Source organism: Centropristis striata, chromosome 4 (genome assembly GCF_030273125.1).
Source record: "Centropristis striata isolate RG_2023a ecotype Rhode Island chromosome 4, C.striata_1.0, whole genome shotgun sequence".
NCBI lineage: Eukaryota > Metazoa > Chordata > Actinopteri > Perciformes > Serranidae > Centropristis > Centropristis striata.
The window spans coordinates 6791036-6818969 of NC_081520.1; the positions used below are offsets into that span (position 1 = coordinate 6791036).

General features: G+C 36.5%; 1 protein-coding gene across 2 annotated transcripts in view; it reads left to right on the forward strand.

Moving 5' to 3' along the window:
* Positions 1-27934, forward strand: part of slc8a2b (solute carrier family 8 member 2b) — a 49546-nt gene that overhangs the window by 18451 nt on the left and 3161 nt on the right. The window contains exons 9-13 of one of the 2 annotated variants that reach the window (XM_059330822.1): positions 6698-6801; positions 8010-8027; positions 18609-18733; positions 23511-23610; positions 26505-26780. In XM_059330822.1, coding sequence (XP_059186805.1) covers positions 6698-6801; positions 8010-8027; positions 18609-18733; positions 23511-23610; positions 26505-26780 — 623 coding nt within the window. Of the gene's footprint in view, positions 1-6697; positions 6826-8009; positions 8028-10765; positions 10789-18608; positions 18734-23510; positions 23611-26504; positions 26781-27934 lie in introns of both variants that reach the window. The other variant, XM_059330823.1, reaches the window with a different exon arrangement.

The window sequence follows — 27934 nt, forward strand, 5'->3', positions numbered from 1 at the left end:
AACTGGGCTCATTGAATCCACAAGAGCCTTAGCTTTCCAGTGATACCCAGTTTATGTAATTCAAAGCCTGTTTAGGGACCTCAGTATTAGGGCTGGGCGATATGGACCAAAAGTCATATCCTGATATATTTAGGCTGAATATCGATATATGATATATATCCCGATATTTTTATTGCAAAGTGAGAGCAAATGTTCAGTCAAAGTCAAAGCCAAATATGACATGTAACAAGTGGTTTTATTGAAACCGTTTGTTTAAGTGACATAAATACGGTATAACAGGAATACCTTTTTTTTTTTTAAATCAAAGCTCCATAAAGTGCACATTTAAAAAATATCTTAAATAAAATAGCCTATGAAATAAAATCTTTTTCCGAAATAAATACATTTATATGAGAAAACATTACAAAAGAGCTAAATATGACAAACCCTAGTAAGGGCAGCATTTATATATAAAGAAAGAAAAAAAATGTAACTATATCTATATATGTGATATGGTCTTATTCCATATCACGTTTAAAAATATATCGATATATGTTTTATATCGATATATCTCACTATGCACAGATATTCAAAGACAGTAGGCAAAAATAGCACATTTTAATGTTTCCTAACCTAACCCTCCGAAGGAAAAGAAAAACAGCAAAAATTCAGATGGCTCGCCAAATGGCTGAGTAATTGTAGAATATGGTCATGAGTACTTTATAATAACTAATATAGAGTCTTTATCTTAATAATCTGCATGCTAGTTTATGGTTAGTATGTGCATAAATTGATAAATCGTTATGGGAATCTTTTGGCCGCTGGCTTGTTTCTTTGGTTTAGCGTTTGTGCAGCACATGTGACAAAGTGGATGTGACTGCTGCTTATTGATCCCAGCAGCTCTGTGCTGATTTAAACTGGCAGGTTCACTGAGTGACAGAGAGGCGGATCAGGTGAGACAGGGCTGCTGCTGAGTGACAGACGAGTGAAAAACTTTAAATTGTGGAAGACTTGTTGAACCCTCTAAACCCTTATTTAAAATTTGAGGGTACATTTACAAATAATAAAAGTAATTCAATCATCAAAAATAAAAATGTCAAAGTAAAAAATGTAGGGAATTATCCCTTTATAGGGCACTCCTGGAAATTAAAAATGTCAACCCTGAAGTGTTATTGGAGGATATTACAAGACTTTTTGCAAAATGTTTCATTTTTATATTGCAAATCGAGGTCATTATTATTATATTTATTATAGTCTCTTTCCCACAGCAACCCTAAATAGACAATAACACATTATTTGCACCCATCACCACTTTATATTTGACCTTTAAACTATTTATTATCTTTTTAGACTACTTATTACATATGTGTAATGTCTGAATGTCTTTTTTAAAGCACCTTATATATGAGAAGCACACGTAAATTTAGTTGTATACTTTTTTAAATACAATGACAATAAAGGAAAGCTTGAATCTTGTGTGATTTACTGATTGGTCAGATGCCACAGTGTCACTATCTGTGATGTAGAAATCCATGTGTTCTATGACTATCACCTGTTATAGATGTCCGCTCAAGTTACCAAATATGGTTCTTTGCCTGATAAAGGGTTAATACAATGGTAAATAATTATAGAGGCAAATTAAAACAATATATTATATATATTAATTTATTTATAGAGTTGTTTATTTATCTCTGATTTTGGCGGGGTCCACCATCAGTTGATCAGAAATTAAACTGAATCCACATTCATGGCAGAAGTTTGTTGATATATATATCAGCATGTTTCCACTCCAGCAGCTTTGACTCTGCTGCTGAGCTGCATTATTGTCTCTCTAATCGCTCATCCTCACCTCATCTGATCATCTTCTGGTACTTTCACGCCACATTGCTCTGACTGTGCCTCTCTTTTCCACCTTATTTCACTCAATGTCCATCAATTCTGCTTCTTAGGTTTCCCTTGCCACAGGTCTCCTCTCCCTCTGTTTGTGTCTTTCTTTCTCTCTCTCTCTCTCCTCTCCATTCTCTGATGTTCACACCTTTTGCTTCTAAACTCCTCAAATAAAGTTCGGAAACGTTATTTCTGTCAATTATTTCTTCCCTTTAATAATACTAACTGGTATTGTATTTTATATCGTTGGATAGCTTCATTAGTGGCCTTTACAACAAGGTACAACTTGTAAGAATTGTGCTTCTGTGGAATGAGTAACATAGTTAAAGGTGGCGGTAGCGGCCAAAGAAAATGTGCCAAAATCCTCTGCAGTATTCTGCTGTTGGTGTTCACTCTTGTTCTGAGTTACTTGGTGGATTGAATGATTGCCCTCTCCCACAGTAATAAGGAAAAAACAACACGTATTGACTAGGGGTGTGCCGAGATCTCCTCCACAAGATTTGTGAGCTATCCAAACTTCTATTTGTGACCTGTGGGGGCAGTAAAAGGAAAAGAAGAAGAGGAGGAGAAGAAGGGGAATGACGGCTTGTTATGAAGAGTAAGAACGAATTGAAGCGGCACAGTCCTGCTAACAGGCTAACAGTTAGCTCTGTAGCAGTACAGTGTGTATGTGCTGCTGCTACAAGAGGTGTTCACTTAGCGATCTCTGTTTGTTTACAACAAGCACCACACACTCTGTGCACAGTTAGTGATGCCGTTAATTCACAATCACTATGTTTATGATCAGCGGAAAAGCTGTGCATAATTAGCCATGCTGGTTTGTTTTGATTAGCAGCTGACTTTGTGCACAGTTATCGGCTGCAGTTGCGTCTCCCGTGTTTAATCCGTCGCGTATGTGATCATGGTCGAAACTGTCGCTAAGCGATTACGCGATGATGGAAAACCATACGTCACTTCCAGAGTCTCTAAATCCCTCTGGGGGCCTTTTTGTAATGGAGACACGCAGAGTGAGCGGACATTTAAGAGGGTGTGGCTTGAGACTTTCCCAGTGGCCACTCTTCCCCCTAAGGTAAACACTTGAAATAAAGAAAGAAATATCAATTTTAATTATTTCATTTCAAAAATAATTTCAAACCTGGAGGATATTACATACTGCCAGAATAGGTAAAAAAAACAACAACATACAGACGGGGGGAAGGGGGGTAGCCTAATATTTTGAGAAAAAAGTTTACGAGATTAAAGTGGCAAATCTACGAGAAAAAAAGTCGCAGATTTATGAGATTTAAAGTGGTGAATCTGCAAGAATTTTTTCTCGTAAATCTGCGACTTTTTCGCGCAGATTTGCCGCTTTAAATCTCTTAAATCTGCGCATTTTTTTCTTGTAGATTTGCCACTTTAATCTAGTAAATTTGCAAAATCATTGAAGAATAACTCTGTTTGTACGACTGTTTCTTGCAGATTTTTTTCAAAATTTTTCATTTTCACACTCAGATGTCATGGTGTCGCCGTCTGTGACGTAGCCTGATCATTACTGATTAGCTGGAAGAAATCCATGTGTTCTACGACCAAACAGAGAGACATGGGGACCATTTTATATTTTTATATATATTATATATATATATATTTTTTATAGTTCTTCGCCCGATAAAGGGTTAACATCTCGTCTCATCTTGTTCTCGAGAGCTGAGTGTATCATCACACCCCTAGTATTGACCATTTTTATTCATTTTACAGTCAGGGACCTCAGTAGCGTGTCTTTGACTTCACAGAACTTGGTCCTAGGTTTTGAAATCATACCAGGGCTGAGAGCTAATAATGCTGCACTCTCTGCTTCCAGTCGCCCAGCTGCTGGACCTTATCCTGAAGGGACAAACGTGGAGCACACACACACACTCAACAAAGCTGCAGAACCCATGCACACAAGTGCTGTCAATCAGGTCACACACCTGCAGCACCTGAAGCTCAGAAAAAGAGTGAACACCAACATGAGAATATTGCATTTGTTTGGGCACTACTCACACGTTTAGCTGTGTTGCTCATTCCACAAATGCACGGTCCTTACAAGTTGTAAAGGTGACTAATCAGGTTTTCCAATAATATAAAATACAATACCAATTATTATTGTTAAAGGGGGGGAAATTATTGACGAAATAACTTTTCTAAACTTTTCTTTTAGGAGTTTTAAGATGTTCCTCATTCTTCAAACTCCTTTTTCAATCATTTTTAGTTTTATTCTGCTCTTCTTCCTCCCTTTTTTCCAGTCCCTCCAGTCCCTTCTCTCTGTCTGCTGTCACTATAGATTTTCCTCTTCTCTCTTTTTATTTCAGACCAGTGGTCCTTAGAGACACAGACAGGTCTTCTCATCTTCACTTCATCTTCGCTTCCTGTCCTCCAATACCAGGCCATCATTCATCTGAATCACTTTCCCCTCAATACTGTAACCCTCACAAACTTTCCTGTTTTTGTATTTTATAACTTTAATTTTCTCCAGCCGAAAGTTTTTTTTAAACAAGCAACAGACAGAAAGGGTTAGGACTTTTATTGTGAAACACAAAGACGAATATGAGACTGACGATGGACATTTCCCTCAGGAGGTGGTGGTGACCAAAAACTGAGCTAATAGATTTTTATCACATCTCCGTTAAAAACATATCAGCAAATTTTCAAAGAGGAATTGTTTAGATTAATTGACTACATGTCAGGAATCTAAATGGTTTCTTTTTTCCATAAAAATATTTTTAAAAATAATATTGTAACCCTCTGAACCCCAAAAGTTTTCTTCTTTTAAAAAAAATCTCAGCGTTTTCATAAAAAAAAAAGAAGTATAGTAATAATCAAAGTTCAAAACAGTGACATATCATCCATGTCTTTTTTAAAATGTGTCTAAAAATGACATGTATATGTAAATGTCAGGAATATTAATGGTTTCTTTTTTCCATAAAATATTTTTTAAAATAATATTGTAACCCTCTGAACCCCAAAAGTTTTCTTCTTTAAAAAAAATCTCAGCGTTTTCATAAAAAAAAAGAAGTTTAAGAATAATCAAAGTTCAAAACAGTGACATATCATCCATGTCTCTTTTAAAATATGTCTAAAAAATTACATTTAATTTTGCAGACGTCTTTATCAAAGCCGACAAACATTTGATAGTTCATACAACACCAGCAAAGATTTAGTCAGAAGGCAACACATGTCATTTTTATTCTTTCATCCGTGTGGATTGTGTGTGAAGGTGTTCTGGGTCTTTAGTCTCTTCTTAAAGACTGAGAGGGACTCAGCAGATCGGATGGAGTTTGGGAGTTTGTACTCCTAAGAACTATAAATGAGAACAAGAGCAGAGCCCCGCAGAAGGTCTCTCCAGAATGTTTTAATGTTGATTAAAATCCCTCGAGGGAATGAAGCCGGCGGAGAGCTGCAATCAGGTCGAAGGAGCAGAGAGAGAGAGAGACTTCTAATTCTGGAGAGAGTGATGAAGCAGCACGGTGTACGTGACATGTATGTCCAGCAGGTGGAGGTTCATGTTGCTCTGTGACTGCTGGGTTTTGTAAAGAATCTCAACATTCGCCTTTCCTTTCTTCCATCTTCTTCACTTTCCTCCTCTGCTCCCACCTTTGACTGAATTATTGATGCTGTCTCTCTGAATCCGGCTTCCTTCTGTTGTGATGTTGCACAGCAGCTGGTCTTCATCAGACAAGAGGAGGGAGACCACCATGTGGGCAGCTCTGTACTGTGTGTGTGTGTGTGTGTGTGTGTGTGTGTAAGACAAAACAGCAATTGAAATGAATGTAATAGTAGGTTTTTTGTGTGTGTGTGTGTGTGTGTGTGTGTGTACATGTGACATGGTTTATATTTGTGTGTGTGTGTGTGTGTGTGTGTGTGAGTGTGTGTGTAAGACAAAACAGCAATTGAAATTAATGTAATAGTAGGTTTTTTGTGTGTGTGTATACATGTGACATGGTTTATATTTGTGTGTGTGTGTGTGTGTGTGTGTGTTTGTGTTTGTGTGTTTTGGGGTAGATGGCGACGAAGCACACGCACACACACACACACACACACACACACACACACACACACTGGAAGAACATTAATCCTCCAATCTACATAGGGAGTGGTCGCCTTAGTGACCGGTAGTGGGGGTGGTGGGGGGCTCTCCAGCATGCTGTGTGATGTGTGTCTGTGTGTGTGTGTGTGTCTGTGTGTGTGTGTGTGCGCACGCACAGGGATGGGGTGCACTGCAAAGAAGGGGTGTCTAAAAACAAGATAAAAACACTAAATCTGAGGGAAATTATCTTGCTGCATAATTTCACTTGACAAGATTTCTTAAATTAAGATTATTAATCTAGAGATAAGCATGTTGTACGCTTAAAATGAGAAATTAACTCTTAAAACAAAATAAATTAAAGCTGCAAGCAGCGATGAACTGGCCCGAGAGTGCACTGCAGATTATTTGTTTCTTACCAAGATAAAAAAAAAGGGTTTGGACTTAGAAGTGTTAGATAATTGTCTTGTTTTAAGAGTTAATTTCTTATTTTAAGTGTTCAACATGCTTATTTCTACATGTAACAATCTTAATTTAAGAAATATTGTCAAGTGAAATTATCTGTCCATGCAGCAAGATCATTTCCTTCAGATTTAGTGTTTTTATCTTGTTTTTAGACACCTTTTTTGCAGTGTGTGGAAGGATGCTTCACTGTATTGATGGGAGAGCCCGCATGTTAGTTTACAGGTTTACAGGAAAACAAAGTTAAAGTTTGGCATTTATTCTTTTTTTTCTTTCTTGTTTCTGTGTGTGTGTGTGTGTGTGTGTGTGTGTGTCTGTGTGTGTCTGCAGTCAGACGTTCCAAGTGAGGATAATTGATGATGAAGAGTATGAGAAACATGAAAACTTCTTCATCGTGTTGGAGGAGCCGCGCTGGCTGAAGAGAGGAATCTCAGGTATGTTTATACAGTTTATTTCTTGTTTTTCTTCATTTGATGTCATGATTTTATTTGACCTCATAGAGAAACTTATTAAAGCATATTGCAAACAAATGAAATGGGAGATAAACATGAACTCCTGGACACAGACGCACAAGGAGATACACATTTTTATGATACACTATTTAGATGTTGGTCACTTTTAACTCTAAGAATTTTAGTTATTATTATAATTTTTATTATTATTATTATTATTATTATTATTGTTGGATCTTAAGTTGTAAGAGAAACAAGATTATGAGGGATGAAAAAGACACAAATAGAAAAAAATGAATAAATACAGAAATACCTAAATAAATAATAAAATACATGTACATATAAGATAATATAATTTGCATATATGCATATGTATTTTTAATGTATTTCTACATTTATTCCACACTAAAATGTATGTCTTTATTTATTTATTCATTTATTTCTACTTATGCCATTTTCCGTCATTATGTATAATTTACATTTTTCACAGTAAGAGAAACAAGGCGAGCAAAAGTGTCGTTTCCTATAGAGACAGAGGACATTTAAGCCCCGCCCCCACAAAAGGGGTTAAAACATCACTCTCCCTTGACTTTGTATTGAAAGATGGAAAATGGTCAAAAGCTGCTGCGTGGTGAAATGTACTACCAACAAATTAAAGAACCAGAACCAAGTTTTTATAAACTGCCAGACCAGAAAAACAAACTTTTAAGAGGACAAAATTAAGTAATCGGACTTCTCTTTGCAGCCAGAGGAGTCGCCCCCTGCTGGCCATTAGAAAGAATGCAGGTTTTAGGCCCTTCTACTGTTCAGACCTGCAAGATGCTGCTTGGTTTTGTTGCAGCCCGTTTGTCTTTTTTGTTTAGTTTTTTAGCTGCTTCAGTGACACACACCACAGAGATCAATAAAGTTCTTCGACATATCCATTCATCCATTACCACAACACGGGCAGAGTGCCTTTGTTTTGATATATAGAGAAAGACAAACAGAGAGAGAGGAGTGTTTATTTTCTTATCTGTGTGACAGCCGAGGCATAAGGAATAGGTGATGCACACAGGAGCAAATATAAATTGTTTCTGTTTGTTTGTGTTTGCACTTTAATCTCTAAATGTGAAGTTTGATGTATTATTAGATGTTGCTGTAAGGCTGAACTATTACTTACTGCTCTGTTTCCTCCTCTGTCCCCCTCACAGCTCTGCTGCTCAACCAAGGTAAGACTGTCTGACTATTCTTCTGCTTAATTTTATTTGTTAGGAAATTATTAGATTAGATTAGAGTCTTTATTGTCATGCAGGTGCACTCAAGGACCAGGCTCAAATCTAAAAATAGATAATAAAAATAAATAATGCTGTCATTCCATTCATTCATACTTGGGTCAATGACGTGATTTAACCCAGTCAGTTGGTGTAACCAGTAACTTTTGTCCCATAAAAAATCTGATTATATACAGGAAAGTAAATGTTAACTAAAATGAGAAAATAATACAATCCATGTGTACATTGCAACACTATGGTATATAACACATTTTACACAATTTGTCAAAACTTGATGAAATGTGTAAATGTAGAAATACTGAAAAAAAAAGAATTTAATGTTTTTTAAAATGAAGTAATTATTTTTAAAGTCCACTTAAATACACTGTAGGTGGATAAAGTATTTAATATGTATCATTCTTTTGTGGTTACACCAGTTGACATCTTGCCAACCCTTATTTGTCAATGACCCACTTACATACTTAATATCAAAACATGCTCCAGCATTTATACCATTTACTCACACCGTTATTGCCAACGTATGCAGTTAAAAAAGGGATAAAAAGTGCTCATTGGTATTATTGCACATAATAATAAACATAAGTTATTTCACATTAAAGTTGATGTGTATTTTGGGGGTTTGTTTTCAATTCACTTAATTATTGTTATGGCCTAAGGATAGAAACTGTTCATAAATATTGTGTTATGTGTTGTGATGGACCTGTAGCGTTTTCTGGAGGACAACAGTTTAAACAGATGAAGGGCAACAGTGTGTCATCTGCAAGTTACACATTAAAGCGGACAGGTATCCGCTATAATGTGTAACTTTAACAGAGTTAACTGTATTTAGCAAGAGCACAACAATACGACCACACACAGAAAACTGGAAGTGACACAATACGCTCACCTTAGCACGTCAGCACTCTTTGTCCTCGGTACAAGCAGAATTAAAGCAGCTTTCTGGTGAAGGAAATGTTAAAAAAGCATTTGTTTTCTGAATAATAAGAGAATTCAGCTCAAGATGCACCAAACTTTCGTCACCGTCTAATCTGCTGAACAGTGAATCCCACTTAATCATAATTGTTCATACCATAATTTATTTGCAAGAGTAACACTATTCTGCAAAGGCAGACGTTGTGCAAATACTGTTTAGTTCAGCAGTGAAATCAACATACTGTTTAATTATCTTAAACATTTAGGGCATCAGTAAATTTGATGATATTATATTTTTGCATTTTGGTTTCTCAGTTCCTCAGATATAAAATATATGTTCTCTTGGCTTGGACAAACTATTTGTTGACTGTGAAAACTAAATGTTTTTCCCATGTTTTCTGCACAGCTGGGACTTTTGTTTATTGTTGTTTACTAGACTGCTTCACATTTCCTGGCATCTCTCTCCCTACGCCTTTCTCAGGGAGCAACGGGTGTTTATTTGTTTGTTTGTTTACTTCTGGATCACAGCTGACCTGGCCTCTGTGAATCTCAGCACAATGAAACAGTTTGGAAATAAATCCACTGTGTTTGTGGCTGTACGTTATCATATTGTGCTGTACTTTAATATTACGCTGCTTCTTATTATTGAGTCGTGTGCGGAGACAGAAGAGCGAGTGATTGGGTATCTCTCACTTGATTTATAGGTCTATATGGAAATGTTCTTACATTTAATACAAAATGGAGCGAGCAGAAGGGAGAATGAAGTAAACATGAGTCAGGGATGTGTTATTGATTCTTGAAATCTAAATGAATTCATCCTGCAGAGGAGAAGACTCACTGATTTCTGAGTTCAGATTAGTTTTGAGCAGAAACTCCTCTGAGCTTGCGACAATTTTCTCCAGACAGCAGCAACTGAATCCAACGAAACCAGATTTGCCAAAAACAAGTCAAACCTGGTGCCAGAACGCTTTTTAGTGCCCAGAAAGGAAGAAGATTTATTCATTTATTTCTCCCAATGTGCACAAGGCACTGACATCATGTTGTTTGTCTTATGAAGTCTTAAAAACGGTTCCAGAATTCATAATACAAGAAAAAAAATCTGTATTTTTCGACCTGGACTCTATCTCTCCATGTTTTTCTTTCCAAGTGACTAATGGGAACAACAATTCTTCACATCAATCATAACGCCCTGAAGCAAAACCTGCTTTATCGTCTATTAACTGGAATCATAATTTACAAAATGAACATCATGTTGTATTGAAGAAGACTTGGAACGAACAATTGAGGCCATAAACTCATCATGAGACTGTTTACTGAGCTCATAAATCAAGTGAGAAGTAGGCTCATTTATTTCTACTTACATACAAACTGACTTCTTTTTGGAGTCACCCTCTGCTGGCCATTAGAAAGAATGCATGTTTAACCCTTTGATGCACAACATGGGTCACATTCATTCCCCATGTTATTTAATGCTGCTGTGTGTTTCTGTGCTCCATCTTTTGATATCAACTTATTTTATCATTGAATATTCCACGTATTCTTTAAATATCTTGTTTCTGATAACAACAGATCATTACTTCAATTTTGCCTCTCATACTTTATGAAGAAAAAAAGTTTTTGTATTATTACATAGTTAAATACTTGGCTCAGTAGCTTGCTAAGCTAACTACTTAGCCAAGAAGTTAGCTAAGTAGTTAACAAACTACTTGGCTAACTACTTAAACAAGAAGTTAGCTAAGTAGTTAGCTTAACAAACTGCTTAGCTAAGTACTTAGACAAGAAGTTAGTTAAGTAGTTAACAAACTACTTGGCTAACTACTTAGATAAGAAGTTAGCTGAGTTGTTAGCTTAACAAGCTACTTCACTAAAAAATGGATATGGGTCATTTTTCACCCATTCTGTGAATGGAATTAGAAGAGTAGTGACACATAAAGGGATTTTATTCAAAAATAATAAAGTAAAAACATAAAATTAGGATGCAAGAAGGTCAAAAACAAGCTAACTGAGGAAAACCTGGAAAAATGAATGATGAAAATAATTTATTGCAAAGATATAGAACATTAAAAACTATGTCGGGTGACTTTCGACCCATGTTGTGCATCAAAGGGTTAAGGCGTCAGTGCTCTGGGTGAAGCTCATATTAACCTTAAAATGACCGACAGTTATTGCAGCCAAAGCTGAATTGAGAGGCTGACGGATTAATGAAAAATGCTGAGGAAGTGGAAAGACCTGCAACATCAATGTGCTGCAGGAGATGTCTCACAGCAGGGGAGACGACCTCTGCAGAGCCATTCTTCTGCTGAAGGCTGAAAGTTGTTACATCGTAAAGTGTAGTGTTTGAGCGTGTGTTTGTGTGTTTATGACAGCTTGAAATAGTGCCAATGAATGCTGCAGGGATGATTGCCATATGCTGCTTTACTTCTTTTCATAATTAGACAGAGAAGAGAGAGGGGAGGGCTGTAATCTCTGCCTGCTCCTCACACACCGTCTCCATACCTCCTCACCTCTTTATTTCCCGACTCTCTCACTCCTGAGCAGAAGGGACGTTTGAGAAATTGCCACTTACACAGAGCGTCTGGCTTGAAGAAGTCTTTCTAAAGCTCTTTGTGGTCCAACAGACTGTTACAACCAGGGCCACCTTAACCTAATGTTAGGCCCCGGGGCTGAGAGATTTGTAGGCCCCCCATCCCCTCGATTTATAGAGTCTCATTTTAAAAAAAGTGTGATATCTAGGTAATCTACACCACAAAATGCATTAGTTTCTTTCGAGACATACAACAGTGAGTTTTCCCTCTTTGAGTCAGAAAACACAATAATATTGTTATTAACATATCACTGATCCCACTTGAGAATAAACACAAGACACTTTATTTAACAACCACACACAGCAACTTATGGTGATAATAAAACCAAAATGTGTGAAAGGATGATTTTAAACAATGTTATGAAAAATATCATCATCCATCACCTGTCTGCACAAACATACAATCAAACAAACAAACAATAACTTATTAACTTAATAACAACAGCATAAGCATAAGAAAAGCAACAGATCAAAGTAGGAGCCTCTTCTCTGGCCTCAGTGGGCCCTGTGAACAATTACATGCACCTACAAAGACACACAAACACACTCCATTCAGCACCATGGCCTAATGCCAGGTACCAAAAAGATTAAACTGAGCAACATTAATAGAAGATTTGCAGTATAATCTAGACAAACATCTAAAAAATATGCATTTCAAAAACAATGCACAACCACCAGTGGTGGAATGTAACTAAGTACATTTACTCAAGTACTGTACTTAAGTACAATTTTTAGGTATTTGTACTTTACTTGAGTATTTCCATTTTATGTAACTTTTTACTTCTACTCCACTAAATTTTTAGGCAAATATTGTACTTTTTACTCTAGGATAAAGCTGCCAGCTTTAGTTACTTTTCAGGTCGAGATTTAACATAATATATATGATCAATGTAAAGTGATTAGACGTTGTCTTAATTAAATCTTTTAACAGTATATGAAGTAATTAAGTGAGCCCAATCTTTACAAAATTAAAACACTGCATACTTTAAATCACCAATACAAATAATGTAATAATATATTTAGAATATATAAAACAATCATAGTGGGTCCATTCTGCATAACCCGAGTACTTTTACTTTTCATACTTTAAGTAGATTTTGATGCTGATACTTTTCTACTTTTACTTCAGTAAGATTTGGATGCAGGACTTTTACTGTAGTGGAGTAATTTCACAGTGTGGTATTAGTACTTTTACTTAAGTAAGGGATCTGAATACTTTTTCCACCACTGACAACCACAACAGTTTAAAACCTGCACAAGCTATAAAACGCAGTACCTGCTGATGGTGAGTAACAGAGCCATTCTCTGGGCACACACTCTCCGTTACTCAGTTTGCGTTCAAAATGCATTTTTGAGAAAAATCTTCTGCTGTTTATACTGGCGTTCCGATGCTGACACGTTAGCGTCTTTATTTTGACAGGACTCCGGTCCCATTTTCGCCCTAAAAGCGCTCACTTTTGGGTCATTGTTGTTTCCCCAGCGGCCCGGGTCACTGTTGTACGGGTCATCTGACTCGTCTCGGTCTCCCCCTGACTGGTTTGCAGCCTGGTCCTCTCTCTGGGGCTCGTGTGCTCCCCCCTCCTCCTCCCCTCCACTGCTGCGGGCGGTCCCCTGCTCCTTTCCCGCTACATCCACCTGCACGTCTTCCTCCGCTCCCTCCGGTGTGTGGGACAGCGACCTACCTCCGGTGCTTAATTTTTCCACTCAATCTTTGATTGACAGTCATAGAGGGACACGCCCCAGAACTAACTATAGACATTCTGATAGGTAAGCCCACCCGCCATAGGCTATGGGGGCACGTGGGTCACCCCTTATTTAGATCAATCAGCAGCCACGTAAGTTACGTTACATTGCGTGACGTAACGTGCGATTAGAGTGATTGACAGAAAACCTGACAAGTTACAAAACAATGTGACCTTTTCAGCTCATCATGGGAGGCCCCTTAACTTGGGAGGCCCCTGGGCTTCAGCCCAGGTAAGCCCGTGCATTAAAGCGGCCTTGGTTACAACCTCTCTTTGGCAAAGAGAAAAGAGTCTTGGATTGGTTCAGTTTCTCTAAGTCTGCGACTTGGATACTTAGAAGTGGATCAATGGCAAAAAACTGGGCAACATTTTTACCTCTAATTTCATGTGGTTGGGAGCCCTTTGTCTATCTCTCAAATACTAAATGAAAGCAGGGGAAGAAAAACTCACAATTGGCTCAATGTTATCAAGAGGCGGCTGTAGCAGTTGGTAGAGCGGTCATTCATTGATTGGATTGTCGGTGGTTCAATCCCTGACCATGGCAGCCTGCATGCCGAAGATGCCCAATATCTTTGGGCAAGATAGTAATCCCCAAATGGCTCCCGATGCTGCGTTCACAGGTGTGTGAATGAATACATGCACTGCAAAAAAAGAAAAGTTGGGTGAACTCAAAATTTCAAGGCAACAAACTTCGATAAAATTTTAAGTTGGACAATTAAACTAAATATTTAAAGTTTTGTCTTTGAGTTTGCTCAACTCTGAATTTCTCTGGCACGATTGTAACGCCGCTATGAATGTCAGCTAATGTTGTGACCACAATTTTGAGTTAGCATTGATATGCTAATGGCTACTCTTGTAGCTTGTAGCTTAGTCGCTAGCATCAGTTAGCCGCTAGCTTTCGCTAATGACCGAATTTCACAACAAAGAAATAAGAGTTATCAGAACTATTGTCCCTTATTGTGAACCCCAACTTAAAGATATAAGTAACAACAACTCACAAACTTGTTTTTGAACATACAACTGGCTTCCTTTGTTGTGCTAACTTACATTATTGCCCTAAATGTCAGTAATTTATATTTCCAAGTTTTACCAACTTAAATCACTGTTTTAGGCCAAAAAATACAAGTTGGCTTTTTTGCAGAGGCTACAGTCTGGCCTTTTGTTCAGAACAGAACTGTAACAAGTGGTTTAAACCAGAAAAATTAACTGTAAAGATCTGGGAGTTGTGAGACAGTCGAGGCGTTGGAATTTGAATATAAAGAAGTATAGGTTGTATCCTTTTAAGGTTAAAAAGTAGATTTAGCAGCATGCTCGTTCCCGATGCGCTGCGTAACATTCGAATTTAATGATCTTACACAAAGACAGAAAAGCCAGAGAGAACAAGGGCTGTTATTAAAGGGACACTTATTTTCAGAAGCCTTTGAGATTAGACAGAGTTCTCCTCCGCTGTACCTAGGCAGTGTATTCTGATGTTTGATAATAAAGAAAACTAAAAGGAACTTCGACTTGGTCTTTAATCGACTTTTCTTACTCAGAGAGGTAGTAAATTTACACTACAAATTCCCAATGAGCTCTTTATATCATTAAGAACAGCTGAAGAAAAATCATTTCTTGCAAGAAACAGTAGAATAAGCCATGACAGGCAATGTTAAAGTATGTGGGTGAATCCTAGAGATGGGGAAATAATATAATTATTGATTTTGGTCAGTTTTTAAGTTTTGGGCTATTTTTCTCTTTCAGAATAGTGGAAAGAAAATATCCAAAAACAAAAATTTAGGTGTATATTTTAATATATTTGATCCGTTTGCGGCTGAAAATTTCTCCTAAATTCAGTAAAGTAGTACCACAAGCGTAGTCTAAACATTCCTTAAAAAGCCCACTAAAATCCCACTCTCCTGCACTATTTTATGTGTTTGACATGTTCTATATTGTCATTTCTGTGACTTAGATTCAATATTTTGTCTCCAAATAGTAATTTCCATTCAGAATGTATGGAATCTTTAAAGGCCGTTTTCTCAAAAAGATTTTTTTCTCATAAATCTCAACTTCAGCTCCATTTACAGACCCACAAAATCAGTTATATTCCTAACTTTATTCTGAAGGTTTTAATAATCAATTATACCCTGATTTATACAACATTTTGTTCCTAAACACATGACGAAAATTGATTTTTTTTCATGGCTTTGACAGTATTTTCAGATTTACTAAATGATATAAAGAGATATCCCAATTTCCTTCACTTAAAAAACTTTGATTCTAATGTACCAACAAAATAAAATAATGACTTTGAAATTTGCTGCATCCAACATTTAGATTAATGTCCAGGAAATATATGCAAATGTGTACATATTTTATGAGTGAACATGTCATTTGTCTATCTAAACATAAAATTTCAGAAATATATAAATATTGTTTTAATGTAAATAATAAACTGGGGAAGTTTCGTGGTTATATCTATACATTTAAAGAGTCTCCATTTAAGTTTCTTATCTGCTCCTGTCTGTAATAGCAATGTTACAAATTGTTCAAACTGACTAAAAACCTGGGCTGCAGAATTTATCAACGCACAAACTGAAACATGTGTTTTAATAAACTGAGAAAACGTTACTGCTAGTTCCATTTCCAATCACCTCCTGTCTCAGAACAGAGAGGTGGAGGTAATCAGACCTCTCTCTCTCTCTCTCTCTCTCTCTCTCTCTCTCTCTCTCTCTCTCTCTCTCTCTCTCTCTCTGTTCGCCAATTCGAGTCGTTTAATATTGAGTATCTGTTTTTACCAAGTCCCAGTCCAATAACCCTTACCACTAGGTAATACGGCTGCACAGTGCACACTACATAAAAGCTGTTAAAATCAATGCAATATGATAAACTTGAAAATTGAATAGCTTGGCATTGATATTTGAAAAAAGTATAAAAAATCAAAGTCTTTGTCGCCTTGTTGCTGACTGGAGGGAATTTTCCGTAAATTACCTTGATCTCTTGCATTGTAATATTTTCTTTGTCTGCATATCTTTTGCACAGATAACATGAATTAATTCCTTGAATTAGCTTGCACTTTAGTCTGGCTTTGGCCATTTTCACACAAACACTACGCGCATCAAAGCTTGTACATGAATTTTGCAGGTTTTCTTCATCTACTCGTTTGCATGCACTAGTCATTTTTCCATCCACTCATTTCTCTTTGCATTTTGGAGATTCTCATAGAAAAAGCTTGATGGAAACACTAAAATTCAATAAAACTTTTGAAAATGCACATAAAAGATTTTACGCTCACTTGAGGCTGTTCTTTTTAAAAAAAATAGTTAATGCACTAAACAGGAGATGGAACAATGTTGTTCTGAATAAGTTCTTTACATTTTACTTTAAGTTACCCTGTTGAATCCAATTCCTGAAGACATATTTTCTCTCATTGGTGGCCAAAGTTGTCCGATTAACGACCACTTTTTTGTTGTTGTTTGCTCTCTACCTCTCCTCCTGTTTACTGACGGATTAGCCCTGCAGCAATACATTAAACTGACGGTCTGAACAGAAGATGCAAAAGTGGCGTCGCATCTTCACTTTTTATTCCGTGTTTAGACAAGCGTTTTTGGGAGGAAATCTGCGTGCATACGGAGACGCAAAAGTGTGTGGTATTGGATTGGGTATGCATGCCAGGCGGCATCACTTAGGCAACGTTTATACATAGCAGGGTATTTAGAGAAACGAATATTTCCCCCCTCCGTTTCCAAAAATAACATTGTGCACACAACATCGTTTTCTCATGCCATTCCTCCGGATGGACGACTTCTTTCTCGAAGTTTGCCCACCAGACTGCAGTTCGCCCAGGTCGAATCCAAAATCGGCGGCGGCAGCGTTGGCAGGCAATGTACATACGTGTTGGATGGGAAAGCTGCAGTAAAAATGCTGACCTCCGTGCACTCCTTCGCCTCTGCTGCTCGATATAGTATAGCAGTTGTATTTTCAATTTCAAACAGACCAAAAGCGTTTGCACAAACGTAAAAATGAGTACCACCTTAACAGCATCCATGAGAGCCAAACAAACTGTAAACAGGGAGCTCACATGACGTGAAGCATTTTCTGCCGCATAGAATGAGCATGAGAACCTAAAACCCCGTTTCTCCCAGTTGACATGACAACACATAACCGGAGTTTTCCAAATCCTCCACTTTGCCCGGAGTTTTTAAAAATAATCATTTTCTGTGATAAAAACAAGGTTTTCCTGTAAATGAGAGGCCAAACCGCATGGAAACATCTGCGTTTTCCCTTTGTGTAAACGGGGCCTTAAAGCGATAAGAGCATCTTTGGTCATGTGGAAGTTTTCACGCCACGTATTTTCATCAGCTACTCCTTCCACAAAGTTCTCCACCATCACTAGATCTCCCAGGTCTCGTCCAAAGCCGTCTGGCTCGCCTCCGACCAATTGGTGCATCCAAAATGTGATAGAGGGAATTCCAGATCCTTCTCTGTTCACTAATACTATCTCTACATATCCTGTACATTCGGTGGAAAGACTCCTGTAAGTTTATTAGAGCTGCCAGAGCAGCTTGAAGGTCCAACGCATGGAAATAATCCCACATGTTTGTTTATTTCCCTGTACTGGAGCATGTATGTGACGTAAACACGTACGTGACGTGAGCAGATCTGAGCAGAGTTTTGTGTCTTGGCAGTGTAGACGGACACGCTACGGCGGAGCGTATTACAGTTTTACACACGATTTTTGCGTTTTTAAGCTCCAAAAACGGCATCACCTCCTAAACGAAAGGCACTTCTGATAAGACATTTTGTCGTTTTTACCCGCAAAGCGTCCTCGTGTAAACAGGGCCTGGTTCTCATTTTTCTAGAATGCAGCATTTCAAAATCTTGCTTCAAAATGTGCTTAAACTTTAATGGAAACATGGCTAGTGTGTGTGACATGAAGGTGTTTCTGATCCTCTGGTTGGTACAATCCAAATGTTTTTACATACCTGCTCCCTGTAGATCAACCTCTCTAATCTTTCTGTGTCACTCTTTGTTGTTTTTCTGCTTCCTCTCTCACACACACACGCACACACACACACACACACACACACACACACACACATACAGAGATATCATCCATCTGTCATCCTCTCCCATGCTGTGTGAGAACACACGCTCACGGATACATATTTCAGACTCATGCGTTCACTCTGCGCTACATAAAATGCTGACTCACAATCTATTATTGATAGCGTTAGATCTGCGACGTTCAGTTTCAGTCCACGCTCACTGTTGGTGTCCTTCTTCTTCTTCTCCCTCCCACAGAGGGGGCGGAGGGGCAGATGAGTGCTGAGGAGGAGGAGGCCCGGAGGATAGCTGAGATGGGGAAACCCATCCTGGGAGAGCACAGCCGCCTGGAGGTGGTCATCGAGGAGTCGTATGAGTTCAAGGTGCAGCTTTCATTCATTTATCTTCACACAACCCAGAGTCACAGAAAGCTGGGACATTGTTTAACCCATAAGAACCCAGACCTATTTATCCTTGAAAGAAAATTATGGGGGATATACAACAGACCAAGTGAACCACATAGAACAAATTTATGATGGGTTTTTAAAAAAAAAACTACCCCTAGATCTGAAATGTGACATAAACGTTTATGCGTTTATGGTATTTATGTTTATAATATTTCTTATTTTAAAATAAAAAAACTAGACAGATTTTCTGCTTACAGAAACACAAATGTGCCTTTTTCTTTGCATCTCCACAACATTTATCAAAATTGTGACATTAATAGTGCTGTTTAACAAATTATTTTTCAGATTTGTTTTTAAGTAACAAAATAATAATAAATCAATAATAAATAAAAACAAATAGCCATTTGTTCAGGAAATGTGGTCAAGTTAAATGCAATACAGTACACCCTATTAACAGATTAGAATTGTTAAATGGCTTTAAACATAGCCTCAACAAAAAATAAGCTTTTTGAAATGAGCTACTTTTTCACATTTGGAGAAGTCACTTCTGTGTCTAAAAACAAGATAAAAACACTAAATCTGAGGGAAATTATCTTGCTGCATGGACAGATAATTTCACTTGACAAGATTTCTTAAATTAAGATTGTTAAATCTAGAAACAAGGATGTTGAACACTTAAAATAAGTAATTAACAAGATAGATTATCTAACACATCTAAATCTAAGTTGTTGTTTTTTTATCTTGGTAAGAAACAAATAATTTGCAGTGTATTCATATCCTTTACTGCAGTAAAAGTGTAGTCCTGCATTCAAAACTTACTGAAGTAAAAGTACGAAAGTATCAGGATCAATATGTACTTGAAGTATCAGAAGTAAAAGTACTCATTATGCAGAAAGAAATTATTATTGATGCATTTATGTAAGCAGCATTTTAATTTTCTTAAGGGCTCATTTTAACTACTTAATAAACTGTGACGTTTAACTTGATCTAATCACTTTAACTTGATGTTTTTATGTTAAATCTCAACCTGACAGTAACTTAAGCTGTCAGTAGTATAAAGTTACATAAAATGGAAATCCTCAAGTATAATACAAATAAAATTCTTTAAAATCCCTTAAAATCTTAGTAGAGAGTCAAGTTTTTACTAAATGATGCTGAAACCAGACGATGTGTTGAACTTGTGCGTTGCTGGTACGAGCCACTGCACAGCAAAAAAGGGGTGTCTAAAAACAAGATAAACACAAAATCTGAGAGAAATGATCTTGCTGCATGGACAGATAATTTCACTTGACAAGATTTCTTAAATTAAGACTGTTAAATCTAGAAATAAGCATGTTGAACACTTAAAATAAGAAATTAACTCTTAAAACAAGATAAATTAAAGCTGCAAGCAGCGATGAACTGGCCCGAGCAGAGTGACCTGACAATTATTTGTTTCTTACCAAGATGAAAAAAAATCTTTTGATTTAGAAGTGTTAGATAATGTATCTTGTTGTAAGAGTTAATTTCTTATTTTAAGCTTTCAACATCCTTATTTCTTAATTTAAGAAATCTTGTCAAGTGAAATTATCTGTCCATGCAGCAAGATCATTTCCCTCAGATTTTGTGTTTTATCTTGTTTTTAGGCACACCTTTTTTGCAGTGTAGGCATTGTGTGAAAAAATGCCTAGAAGAATTGATACTGATTTTAAGGCAAAGGGTGCTCACACCAAATATTGATTGCAGTGTGCAGAGCAGAAATGTTCATTCTTGTGGTCCTGTCCTCTCGGCAGTGTTCCAGGCATCGATTCTGTAGCCTAAAGGACTGAACTGTCTTTTTCTAGACATGTTATGTAATCCACCTTGACACTCTCTCTCACACTAGAGAACCCGGTTCCTAATCCTCTAAGCGAGCAGGTCTAATACGGGTCTGAATTATTGAAAATGCACGAGCTGCCCCTGATGCAGCAGATAGCTTGAGGCGTGCAGAACTTACACTCTCTTGTCTCTCAGGCTTCCACTGCGATCCCCGAGAGAGCAAAATCAGAGGAAGTGGACCGCGAGTCATGCCAATATTTGAAATGTGCATTGGGCTCCGGTGTATTTAAGCAAATAAAAGCAGCCGCCACACAAGCCAATCCCTTCAGCCTGCCACTCCAAGCAATAAAATCTGCTTAGTTTACTTGCATACCAATAAGGCTCAATTCACAAATGGATGTTATATTGCTAATCCATCTGTTTTAATTGCTCTTAAGGTAAATGAAAATGATGGATTTTTAATTAGGAAAGTTCCCTCATGTGCAGTTAACTTTCTGTGAACTAAATAGTATACTGTTTTACTTAAAGTAGGGGACGTTGGGTCGTGTTCTTACTCCTCTGAGTCTGATAAATCCACAGATATAATATAAACAAGGACTCCAGCTCCTTCTGCTACAGAATAAAACAGATTAAGAACAATAAAGAATAATAAAGAATAAAAATAGTATTTTAAAATAAGGATGTCTTATAGTAAGCCCTAAAAAATGATGATGTTGTGAATAAATCAAATGTCTGCTTCTCTCTGCGAAGAATGAATTGTTTAAGAATTAAATACAGGAGATTAAAGAGTATAAAGCGAGCACTAAAAAGAGAAAATGGATAATGGAGAGTCGGCAGTTCCAAATTTAATATTCTCCTCCTCTATTAAATTACAAAGTCAGTTGACCCCTTGTGGACATATATATTTGGCCTTGTCTCTTATGATTTGCGGGTAGTGTGTAGTGGGGAATAATGTAATTCTGTATGATTGGCTATATGATTTAATACACTGGAGATCAATGTGAGTGGACTGAGGCTCTCGGTTGTTGTAGTTAACCCGTTTGTGCCCTCAACTGAAACTTTTATTTTTCTTTGTTTGTGTTTTGAAATCGTAAAGCTGTGAGTTTGTCTTATTTAAAATGTGTCCTAAATAAACCATTTGAATTAACCAAATTCTGTAAAAAACACAATATGTTGCACTCTACAAACTGAGTCACATGACAATAATTCAGTGAAACTTGCCTTGGGTGTCCAGTGCCCACAAGTGTTTCCAATACTGGGGGAAAATGGGTGCAACACATGCTAAATATATATTGAACTATATACATTTTACAACTTTTACTCTGAACCTCTCTTGTACTCTCCTCTCTGCTCTGTGTAAACAGCCAAGCCAAGTTTCACTGAATTATTGTCATGTGACTGTTGGTCTCAGCTGAGTCATTCATGGCTTTACGTTTGCATCGAGAAGTGCAAAATATTGTGTTTTTTACATTATCTTGTTAGTGCAAATGGTTTATTTTTAAACAAATTTTGAATTTAGACATGTAGATTAAAATTATTTTAATGAGGTATCACAAAATTGATCTTTTACTGATCAACATGCTTCTTAAACCCACCAGCTGGTTTTGGGATGGTTAATATGTTCATTTAAAAATGTCTTACAGTTTTCAAGACGAGAAAGTTGTCTAGATCCTTGATATGTGGTCTGGTTGCTGCAACATTTCTGTGGATTTGAAATCCAGGTTTCACTGAATTATGGTCATGTGACTGTTGGTCTCAGCTGAGTCATTCATGGCTTCCCTTTTCCAAGGAGTGCAAAATATTGTGTTTTTCACAGGATTTGGTTAATTCAAATGGTTTATTTTTGGACAAATTTTAAATAAGACAAACTCTTTAAACTATTTAAAAACCTTTTTTAGAGACAAGGCCCTCATTTATCAAACGAGCGTACGACAGAAAGTGAGCGTAAAGTGGGCGTACGATCATTTCGGCATTTATCAATTTGGACGTGAGCGGAGGGTACGATCAGATCTCACGTCTGCTCTCAGCTCGTGTACGCAAATTTGAGTCAATATAAGAAATATTAACAATAAATCAAAAATTCACCTGAGTGAAATAATGCACAAGAGTCAGAGTCAATGTCGTTTAGGGAAAAAAAGATTTAAAAAATGCCTGAGTATAATAATCAATCATTCAATCAGACTTTATTTGTATAGCACTTTTCATACAAGAGAGATGTAACACAAAGTTTACATTAAAAAGGAGAGAGTAATAATAATAATAATAATAATAATAAAACATAGAAACAAGCAAACACCCTCTGCCCATCCCCAACCCTCCACCCTGACCCTCCATCCACCATCCCATTAAAAACAAAGCACAAACTGAGGAAGCTCCATCTCAACATGGAGCAGTGAGGAAACACTAGAGGCAGCTTAGAAATTAATAAAATAAAATACATTTTAAAAAAGTAAGGTAAGATAAAATAAAAGTAAATAAAAAATAACTAAGTAAATAATAATAACAATAAAAAGTTTTTTTAAGTTTTAAAAAAGCTATATAAAAAAGATAAAAACAATAATTAAACAATTTAGAAGTAGAGCATGATTATATATATATATATATATATATATAAGGAGAAATTAGAAAATATATTCCTTTTTTTTTAAAATTGTACAGTTCAGTAAGTGCCTTTATATATATATATATATATATATATATATATATATATATATAATTCTTATTTTTTTATTATTATTATAGCAAAAGCAAATAAATAAATAAAAGAGAAGATGTTATAACACTAAGATGCATTAGCAGAGAAATCTCTAAATAAAGCAGACTAATGGTGTTTCACATATGAAGAGAGACGGACAGATGCAGATAACAAGCTCTGTCTCACCTGAACGACTCTGTCACCTGTCCTCTACTCTAACTGGCTGCTAATGAAGTGTTGTGTTCTTCTTCTGGTTGGCAGAGCACCGTCGACAAGCTCATTAAAAAGACCAACTTGGCGCTGGTGATCGGCACACACTCCTGGAGGGAGCAGTTTGTGGAGGCGGTCACTGTCAGCGCAGGTGAGCTCTGTTTGTGTGTGTGTGTGTGTGTGTGTGTGAGAGTGTGTGTACACTGTAAAGAATTTACTGTGATTTTTACAGTAAGTTATTGGCAGCAATTAACAAGTAACTTACTGTAATTATTATTTACAGTAGAACTACTGTATTTTTATTTACAGTACTGTTTTTTATACTGTAAAATAAAAAACAATTAAACACTGATTTTTTTAGTTGTGTTTACAGTACTGATTTGTTTACTGTAAGAATAAAAAAACAGTTAAACATTGTGATTTTTAATGGTAGTGTATACGGCAATACGGCACAGTAAACGATTCTGTTAATTTGATAATAATTTCATCATTACATTTTATAGAAATAACTAGTAATTGCAAGGAATTACTCTATACACTAAATAAAATAATATTAATACATTTACTGTTTTACAATTGATTTCCATACTATGTTTTGTGTGTTTATTTTAAGTTAATTATTCAAACAGCATTTGTATAGGACCGATTCTGATCAACATGATAAGATGATGGAAAGACATGGAATACAGTAGTCTACTTTACTTTTGAGTACAACACTGTTTACTTTGTTTTTTCTACAGTAATGTTTTAACTACTGTGATTTTCCACAGTAATGCTTTGATTACTGTAATTTTGTCACAAGGACCGATTTTTATTGTAAATTATACAGCACGATACTGTAAAAATCAAAAACAGAGATGAACTGTGAATAATACAGTCAATAAATGTAGATTTCACAGCGATTATTTACAGTGTAGACACATTAACAGCTGTCACAAATGTAAATGTCACATGGCACCTCTGCTATAAGTGTGATTCACCATTCACGGACTAACTCTTCATTGAAAGTAACTAGTAAAGTAATTTCAAAGTTATTTAAATGCTTTTAAAATATGATGTTTGGTTTGTTGTCACATCTATTGTAAAGAAATATCCACACCACAAGTCTTACCAAACAAATACATCTCCAATTTAATGTATTTATTTATCTATTAATCATACAAACCATGACCACAATATACAAAAAAATGTTTCTTTTGTACCCCAATGTAAAGTCCACATCACTAAATACAGGTAAGTCTGTAAAAGTTAAACATTATGCAGATGATTGTTCACTTTATTTACACCTCCGCAAGTTTTGCTGAAGCACTTATCTCTCTCCTTCTTGTAGCAACTTTATGGCTAATTTAATCTGTTTGTACATTACTCTCTCTCCTGTTTGGTGTGTCAAATGTTTAGCTCCTCCTCAGCATCTTTTCTGATAATGATACATGTAATTACTTGTGTTGGAGGCGAGGTTTAGTGAATTGGAAGCATAGTCGCAAGTCAGCAGTGATTGAGGAGAAGCACTCAATGTTGATGAAAAAAAAAAGAAAATGTGGTAACATGGTCACGACTAACTTATTACCTAAAAACATTACATTAGTCCTTACAACAAAAAAAGTAATCATTGCACAGAGTACAAAACTGCAGCTGCTCCACCCAATCAGTGCACAGGAAATGTATAAAAAGAAAAACAACATAAATAAAGCACATAAAATGCACATAAAATGTACATAAAAAAGACATAAATATATATATTAACATATATTTTAAAAAAGGGTAAGGAAGGACACAGTCAGTCATACACAGATTAATTTGTTCACATTAGCAGCACACAGTGAAAAGTTATTCCATGTGTTGATTATTGCACAAGAGTTATAATTGTTGCACAGAATAAAACAGTTCTTGCACAGAGGAAGGAAAGGTGAGTTCAGAGTGTATATGGCCCAGGGGAAATCACAAAATTTGAAAATATTGATTAAATTGAAATCACTCATTGCAATCACTGCATGTTCAGCCAGTGTCTTTATTCAAGTCAGATTTATAATTCACTACCACCATCTAGTGGAAGTAACAGTTCACTGCAGACAGTCATTATTCCTCTCTTGGGTTAACTTTTCATATAATTTGCATTCTTTTTTATGAAATGTGAAAGTGTGTTCATGTCAATCTAGCACCAGCCAGCCGGAAGCTTCATGCTGTAAATAAAGACTGGACAAGATATAGATATGTTATTGATACGAGACAAGATATCAATTTAGAATTTGTATATCGTAAGTGTTGTTTTTTCCTGGTTTTTAAGGCTGAATTACTGTAAAATGTTATTTCTTAACTTAAAAGTCAATTCTATGATTTGCCTTTACTCACTTTGTGATATTATCCACATAACTGATTATTATTTATCAAAAACTTCTTGTGTAATTGCACGGTCGCCCAAAGTCATGAAGTTGAAATATTTTTGTTTTCAGACTGAATCGTCTGTTATTTGTAGTTCCATTTTCGTTGTGAAAGAGATTGATTTCTTTTTGCACTAATTGAAATTTTAGCTGCTCCATTTATTTTATTATATTATATTATATTATATTATATTATATTATATTATATTATATTATATTAATACAGTTTATCGAAGATATTCACTTTATCCGTCAATAATAAATCACATTGTCAAAATAATTTCATGGAAAAAGGCCAAAAATATTTTATTCCAATTTTATTGGCGACCGTGTACCAAGGTTATAATAGTTTTGGATTTTTCATTAGTTTTAGTTTTAATTTCGTTGTCAATTTTTGTTGTTTCAAATTCAGTTCACTATAATTTTAGTTAGTTTTAGTAAGTTTTGTAACCACAAAATACAGTTTCCGTTAGGTTTTCGTTATTTCTTTAGTTTTCTTTAACTATAATAACCTTGCCGTGTACTTTGTGAAAGAACCAAAAGTCAAACAAAATATTGTCCCAACAGAATATGTGAATATTTAAATGTATCCATGTTCCCAGCCCTATTTAAATGTACATATGTATGTGTATATGCTCTAACGCTCCTCCTGTGATTCTCCTCTCAGGGGACGGGGATGATGACGAGGAGGGTCGTGAAGAGCGTCTTCCCTCCTGTTACGACTACGTCATGCACTTCGTCACCGTGTTCTGGAAGGTTCTGTTCGCCTGCGTCCCGCCCACAGAGTACTGGAACGGCTGGGCCTGCTTCTTAGTCTCCATCAGCGTTATCGGCCTGCTCACCGCCATCATCGGAGATCTGGCGTCACACTTTGGCTGCACCGTGGGGCTCCGGGACACCGTCACCGCCGTGGTGTTTGTGGCTCTGGGAACTTCTATTCCAGGTGAGGCAGAGCGTCCTCTGACACTGTGTGAGGAGCTGGAGGAGAAAACAGGGGCCAGCTCTGAAGCTGCACAGACCCTGTGACATCAGCAGAACCCTTATGTTTTCATAACCATAAATTAAATCCATTTGTAAAAATCCAATTAAAGTATTTTGAAATAATAAATCACACTGAAAATACAGCATCCAGCTTCAGTACAAGCTGTGTAAAAGGATTACAGAAACTGAGAAGGAAAACACATCACTGACCCTTTCAATTAACATCTACATGAGAATAGTTTACATGACAACAGATCAAGTTTCTCTGAGCCTCCACCTACCCGGAAGCAAAGTGAAATGGATTTCTCTGGCTACGTGCCAAAGTTTCTGTTGTTGAACCAGTTTCTCAGTTTCATCGCCAAGAAGGTGAGAACAACAGGATTTCAACAGTTCAGTTCATACCTCTGCAGGGACAGTTGCCCTCATTTATCAAACGATCGCAGATCTGAGATATTTCGTCTTACGACAGGGTTCATATGTGATTTATCAAATGATCGTATCTTCTCCAACAGCGTGAGAATGATCTGCTGTTGATAAATGTGGCGGCTCGAAATAAGTGTAATTCATATACCACGTCCTAATATATATAATATATATATATAATACATACCCGATTCAGAAGGCTCGCCCTGAGAGTTTATGACACCGAAGGGCGCAATACGGCCAAAAAGAGGATTTTTCCCCCTAAAGTCAGCTTTATTAGCAAAGTGCACCGTTACAAATAACAACAGGAGGAAATAGACATTTAACAGAAATACGCAGCGACGGAGGTTTATGAAATAAAATTATTTATAGTTATAAACTCAAACAAGTTCAGTGAATATTTTACATTTGGAGCACAGCTTTTTGGTTGAAGGAGGTAAACAATGTTTTAAAAAGTAAGTTTTAATTCCAAAAGAAGAGGAATTTCTCAGAGTCAGAAAGTGAAACGCTGACGTCCAACAGCTGCAACACAACAAACTGGTTTTGTTTGGCAGCATAAAAAGTGAAAAGGAAGGAAATCAGTGGTGCTTTCAGCAGAGTAGCAGTGGAGCATTCAACTCCTGGTGAGGTTGGAATATTTCATTTATACATTGTGATATATAAAGCCTAAAAGCATATATAATATCCAAATAT